The sequence below is a fragment of the Corvus kubaryi genome, unplaced genomic scaffold (genome assembly GCF_017639235.1).
Source record: "Corvus kubaryi isolate FWS band 111438036 unplaced genomic scaffold, C.kubaryi_AGA036_p1.0 37085, whole genome shotgun sequence".
Classification (NCBI taxonomy): Eukaryota; Metazoa; Chordata; class Aves; order Passeriformes; family Corvidae; genus Corvus; species Corvus kubaryi.
This window is the reverse complement of record NW_024581028.1, coordinates 22,849-29,262: the sequence shown is the minus strand read 5'-3', so window position 1 is coordinate 29,262 and position 6,414 is coordinate 22,849. Positions and strand designations below refer to the sequence as shown.

General features: G+C 59.8%; 1 protein-coding gene across 1 annotated transcript; it reads left to right on the top strand.

Moving 5' to 3' along the window:
* Positions 1-1,657: 1,657 nt before the first annotated feature.
* LOC121661161 (zinc finger protein 3-like) lies at positions 1,658-2,975 on the top strand. The gene is made up of 2 exons (XM_042021015.1): positions 1,658-1,990; positions 2,075-2,975. Exons 1-2 carry the CDS (start codon positions 1,673-1,675, stop codon positions 2,435-2,437), a joined length of 681 nt encoding a protein of 226 aa, XP_041876949.1. The 5' UTR covers positions 1,658-1,672; the 3' UTR covers positions 2,438-2,975.
* The last annotated feature ends 3,439 nt before the right edge of the window (positions 2,976-6,414 follow it).

The following is a 6,414-nucleotide window of genomic DNA, read 5'->3' as shown; positions in this document are numbered from 1 at the left end:
TACATGTCTAGGTCATATGCATCGAGATGCACTCCGCCGAATCTATCTCTGTCTCTCTCTCCTCCCCCCCAACATTGGGTATAACATGATAGGTTTTACTAATTAGCATATCTATCAAAGATTCCCCAATGAGAGACTCAAGTGAGCCCCCTTCCCCAAGGAACCTTCCCCTGGATGGTTCTATCTTGGTTTACAGAATGTGTTCTGGAGAGGACCTTGGGGTCTGCGGCACATTGATCCCTAGCTACAAAGCTTCTAAAATGTTTAGTCTTCAGCTTGACAAACAAGTCTAAGAATGTAAGCAAAAAGCACTAGGAATACAGAAGTTGTAAAAAGGTATAACAGGGGTATAAAAGAAAAGGCAAAAATCTTCATGGCATCACTCCTCCCAGGTACCTGCAGGCAGTGCCCTCAGCCCTGCTGGACTGGCAGAGGAGCTGCTCCTCAGCAGAGCTGCCTCTTTGAAGCTCTCCTTGGTTGCCAGAAGCTTGAGAGTTCCCTCTGTGCCAGGAGCCCGGCCCAGCTCAGCAGCACAGCAGCAGCACAAGGACTTTAATGACCCTCTTGGGGCTTTGGTGTTCTTCACATCAGACTCAGTCCCTCAGAGTGTCTTCAAAATACTTCTCAAGGACTCAAAGATTCAAAGTCCAAAGTTTCTTTAACTTTTAATGGGTCCCATCAGGACACGACTCACGTGAAAGTGTCCCCAGGTTCCAGTGAGAGCAGAACTCTGGAGGCAGCGATGGCAGGTGGGGACAAGCAAGGGAAAGGTGTCTCTGGTGCTGAGCAAAGCTGGCTGTGTTCCATGAGTGCAAAGGGCCAAGGCCTGAGCCCCAGCCCCTGGCAAGGCAGATCCTGTCCCTCCCTCAGTGCTCAGGGCTCTTCCCGGGGCACTGGGATGTGGGGATGTGCAGTGCCCAGGGCAGCACCATGGGGCAGCCCCTGCCAGGCTGCAGGGCAGGGACAAGGAGGCACTGAGGCCCCAGGGCTGCAGGGGTCACTTGTCTCCTCCTGGCCTCAGGGCCAGGGCCAGCAGCCGTGGCCAAAGGGCTGCACAAGTTGGCTCTGTCAGGGCCTTGCAGCTGCTGCCCATCCCTCTGCCCTCTGCAGCCCAGGCTGTCCCACGGTGTCCCTGCCCTGCACCTCTGTCCCTGCAGGCTGTCCTCATCCCCCCGACTGCCCCACCTCGCTGGCCCCTTCCTTTGCTGGCAGCTCTGCATCCTGCCTGGCTCTGCCTGGCCACACAAAGCCTTGGGCTGCTCCAGACTCCTTCTGGGGGATGTGTTGCACCCCAGCCCTGCCTGGGAGGGAAATTCCTTTCTCCTGGTGCCCACTCTGGGCCTCCCCAGCTGCCCTGTCACAAAAGCCCCTCAGTTCTTTGGGCCCAGCAGTGCCACAGTGGCCCCTTGGTTCCATGGAACGCCACAGGGTCACAATGGTCCCCTTGGTGTCACCAGCCCTGCAGGGTCACAACGGCCCCTGGGTTCCACGAGGCCACGCAGGGTCACAGTGGTCTCCAGAGGAAGGGCCGCACTGAGCCCCAGGGTTTCAGGGGCAGATGAGACACAGCCACCAGAGGCCAAGGCCAGCCACATCTGTCTGTCCTGGCAGGTTTGTCTGGGAGCAGCCCTTGGATATTGGGAATCTGGGAGGTGGAATCCCAATTTTGGCCATGGGCACCTTGTTGAGAAGGATGGGTTTATTCCACATGAAAGAAAAGCACAAAGTCCAAGAGCTGGTGGTTCATGAGCAGCTTCACAATGGAGAGAAGCCCCACAAGTGTGGGGAATGTGGGAAGAGCTTCAGACAGAGCTCTCACCTGATTGACCACCAGAGGATCCACACTGGGAAGAGGCTCTACGAGTGTGGGGAATGTGGGAAGAGGTTTCCGAGCAGCTCCACTGTCCTCCGGCACCAGCAGATTCACACGGATGAGAGGCCCTTCCGCTGTCCCGACTGCAGGAAGGGCTTCAGGTACAACTTCACCCTCGTCAGGTACTGGCGCATCCACACTGAGGAGAGGCCCTACGATTGTCCCCAGTGTGGGAAGAGCCTCTCCAGGAGCTCTAACTTGATCGTCCACCAGCGCATCCACACCGGGGAGAGGCCCTACGAGTGTCCCCAGTGTGGGAAGAGCTTCAGAGACAGCTCTGACCTGATCATCCACCAGCACATCCACACCGGGGAGAGGCCCTATGAGTGTCCTAAGTGTGGGAAGAGGTTTCAGAGCATCTCCCATCTCCTCCGGCACCAGCGGATTCACACGGATGAGAGGCCCTTCCGCTGCCTCGACTGCAGGAAGGGCTTCAGGTACAACTCCCACCTCGTCAAGCCCCAGCGCATCCACACTGGGCAGAGGCCCTACGAGTGTCCCGAGTGTGGGAAGAGCTTCTCACAGAGCTCTAACTTGACCCAACACCAACGGAGGCAACACTAAGGGAAGCCCTGCGAGTGCCCTGACTGCGGGAAGAGCTTTGTTCTCTGCTCCAACTCCATCTCCCATCAGTGGACCCACGTTTGGCAGAGCCCTGGTGACCCACATTCCCTGTGATCCGTGTTGGGAAGACCCCTGGCTGGTGCTGTCCACATTCTCCTGGATCCCTGTAGGCACCTGGGTGAATGCAGGGGCAGGAACATCCATCGGGACTCTGATTGAAATCGGAAATTCATTGGGAAGAGCTGATTTATTGACTTTACAGCACAAAAATTCTCACCTGCTCTGTCCAATTGTTTCTTCTGGTGCCACCCAGCAATCCTGGATGATCTTGGAAGTCTTTTTCAACCTAAATAGTTTCCTCCTTCATCCCATCACAACAACCATAATTGGGGTAGAAATAAATTAAACAAAGGTATCTAAAGCGGCACCATTTTAGCAGGATTTGGGGGTGAATTTGGGGTTGGTTCAGGGGAATATTTGGGAGGATTTGGGTGTTGTGATGCCATGGGTTGAGCAGACAAGGCCTCAATCTCACAGTTGTGGGGGCAGAACGTGTCCATCTGAGCCCATCTGTTCTCCAGGAATTCCGGTTGTCTGTCCCAGTCCCTGCCCTGGGTCTCCCCCTTTGGGCTCTGCCCCCCAAAGTGCCCAAATCACTGCTGAAGTGCCCGAGCTGCTCCCATCTGGGGATGTTCCTGTCCCCTAGCCTGTCCTGGTTGGTGCCATAGGGGGTGGGAGGGGGTCTGGGGGGCTCCCTGGGAGACTGGGAGGGGCTTTTGTGTCTCTTGAGGGCATTTGTGGTGCTTGGAGGGGCCTTTTGGGGTGGTCTCTGAGAGAGTTTAAGTGATCTTGGCATGGCTGTGTGTCTTGGAGAGAATTTGGGTGGATCTCGTGGTCATTTATGATGTAGGGAGTGGTTGGGGGGGTTCCTAGCCAGGAGCTGTGGGGCAGTTTGAGGGGTCTGGGAGTGGTTGTGGGGCTGGGAGGGGGTTTTAGGGCAGTTGTGACCTCTCCCCCAGACCCCAAAGCTGCCACCAGACCCCACCCCCCAAGATGCCGCTGGGGGTTGGGGGTTCCATGTTGGGGTTCATCCTCCTGGCACTGCGGGAGAAGGTGAGGGGGGGTTCCCAGGGGCCGTGTGTGTCCCCCCAGAGCGTGTGTGACCCCTCCTATCCCGGTGTCACTCCCTTGTCCGTGCCCACAGGGCTCCTGAGCCTGCCCCTGCTGCCCCGGGAGGGAATTTGGGGAGGGGGCAGAGGGGGTGCACAGCCCCCGCCGGGGGATGACCCCGGCCCAGCGCCCTTCGTTCAGCACCGAGCTGGCTTGGGGCTGCAGGAGGAAGAGGCCGATGGGAAGCAGATCCTGCAGGGGGGACAGGGCTTGGGCTCAGGGCAAGGTCCTGCCCTGCACACCTGGCTCAGGTGTGAGCCTGCCCCGGGAAGGGAGCGGGACATTCCCATCCCCAGGGATCAGGGCTGGGAGCAGCACTGGGACCACGGACATGGAAATACTGGGAGCCACTGGGACCGCACTGGGGGGTGAATTATCCCCCCCAGCACCTTTCCAGGCCGCCCTGCAAGCTGAGAAATGCTCGCTGGGCCTCGGCCTTGGCCAAGAGCCCCCGGGCTCAGCTGCTCTGAGCTCAGGCGCTGCCGGCTCCCGCAGCCCGCCCAGGGCCGCCCTGCCCGTGCCGGGGCTGTGCTGGAATTCTCTGCTGCTGCTGGGCCACTCGGGGGGTCTGGCCCAGCAGGAAAGGTGACCCTGAGCCAGGAGCTTTCCTTGGCCACAGCAAAGCCTCGGCACAGAAGGACCTTCCCAGGGCTGTGCCCTGGGCCGGGAGGGATTGTGCCACCAGAGCTGTCCCTCCATTTCTTCTGCCAGGCAGCTTTAGCACATGAAAAGGGGAGAAGCCAGAGCTGCCTCTCAGCTTTCCGCAGTCCTCCAGAGGAATCCTGTGTGGGAAGCACCCTGGGAACAGGGTTTAGGTGCCAGGGCAGGGGAATTCAGAGCCCTTTCCTCCCCTGTGGGCCCAGGCTCTGGCCCTTGCCCTTTGCAATGGCCCTGCAGCTGCCAGAGGGGCCTTTTTGGCTCAGCTGAGAGCAGTCCTGCTGCAAGGCTGTCCTCGAGCTGCTTGGGCTGCACATGTGCCCAGGGAATGCTCATTGCTTGCAGTCTCAGGCGCTGTGGGCGTGCAGGTGTCACTACTGCAGGAGGGAACAGCTCTGCTGGGGGCAGTTCTCTTTTTCTTGGTGGTTTTTCTGTTGAATGAACGTTCCCTGCCAGCTCTGGGCAGAGCTCTGTACCTGTATGTGCCACTTGTCTGTGGCATTGTGGCTCAGGAGGTGGCCAAGGGGAGCTTGGCCGAGGTGTGGGCAGAGGAATGGCCATCAGGCCAGGCTGGGGGGTCAGCGGCCGGTCAGTTGCGTTGCATGGCCGCGGCTCTGGAGGCTTGTGTGGGAGCGTGTGCAGGGCTGGAAGGCTGGGGCTGCCGCCGCTGTGTCCCAGAGCCGGGAAGGCCGGGGCTGGCCCGGCCCTGGCCCGGCCCCGCCAGCTCTGCCAGCTGCCGGCGGGGACACAAAGGGCAGCTCCGAGCTGCGGCCGCTGCGCTGCGGCCACACAAACGCAGCGCCCGCAGAGCTCCAGGGCAAGGTGCTGGCCCTGGCTCGGGGCTGGGCCGGGGCCAGCGGCAGAAAATCAACTTGCAGCTTGGGCCCCGCAGCAGGGAGGAGCAGCAATTGCTGGCTGAGAGAGACTCTTGCCAAGGGCCTGCGGGGCCGGGCCCCAGGGAACGGCTTCCCGCTGCCCGAGGGCAGGCTGAGATGGGATGTGGGGCAGCAATGGTTCCCTGGCAGGGCGCTCAGGGCCTGGCACAGGCTGGCCCCAGAAGCTGCGGCTGCCCCCGCATCCCTGCAAGTGTCCCAGGCCGGCTCGGCCATTGGGGCTTCCTGCCCACGAGGGCTGGGCTGGGCTGGGCTGGGGCTGCTGAGGGCGGGATGGGCTCTGCCTGAGACAGCTGAAGGCTGCGCATGATGAGGCCGGGGGGACCCCGTTGCTGAGTGGGTTCTGGGGTATCCCACATTCCTGAAGGGATTTCAGGGTATGTCTCGTTCCTGAGGCAGTTTTGGGGTGCCCCCAATGCTTCGGGAGGGATTCTGAGAGGGGGGCTCTGGTACTTGGAAGGGGGACCTATTGGCAGGGAGCCCATTTTGGGAAGGATGCTGCTGTTTGTGGCAATGTTGAGAGGTTCTGAATGGGCTTTGGGGCCCTGGCTCTCATTTTGGGACTTGAGGTGAGCCCATGGGCACAGCAAGGCTCAGGAGATGTTCCAAGCTCCCATTTGGGATGGAGGGATTGAGCAGGTGCCTCCAATGAACCCAATCCCAGCCCCAATGTGTCGATGGCAGCCCCAAATGGCTCGATCCGTCAGCCCCAAGGCCCGGCTGTGGGGAGTCAGGAAGCACAGAAGGGGAATTGGTGTCCAGGAGGGGTGGGATGGGATGGGATGGGATGGGATGGGATGGGATGGGATGGGATGGGATAGGACGGGACGGGATGGGACGGGACAGGACGGGATGGGGGTGGGATGGAGATGGGGGGGTGGGGTGTGATGGGATGGGGGTGATATTTTGGGGTAGGATGGAGTGTGGGAGGGATGGGGTGGTTTTGCCATTTGGAGTGGGGCACTTCAGGAAGGGAAAGCAGCAGCTGCTTTTGGGGAGGCTCCTGCTACTTTTTGACAATTTTGGGGCCTCTAAGTGGCTTCTGGGAGGTTGCAGTGAATTTGGGGAAGGTGCCATAAAGCCCCCTGCAATTTGGGGGTCTGAGGTGAAGTCCCCACATTTTGGGAGGGTGAGAGGACCCCAATTAGGAGGGCATCTGGCTTCTTTGGAACCCTTCAATGGGGTGAGAAGCAGCAAGGGAGGGAGGGAGGGAAGGAATTCGGAAGGAATTCGGAAGGAAGGAATTCGGAAGGAAGG

Coding starts and splice junctions, on each gene's coding strand:
- LOC121661161 (XM_042021015.1), top strand. CDS start 1,673: ATGGGCACCTTGTTGAGAAGGATGGGTTTATTCCACATGAAAGAAAAG. Junction 1,991..2,074: donor TCAGGTACAACTTCACCCTC/GTCAGGTACTGG, acceptor AGCTCTAACTTG/ATCGTCCACCAGCGCATCCA.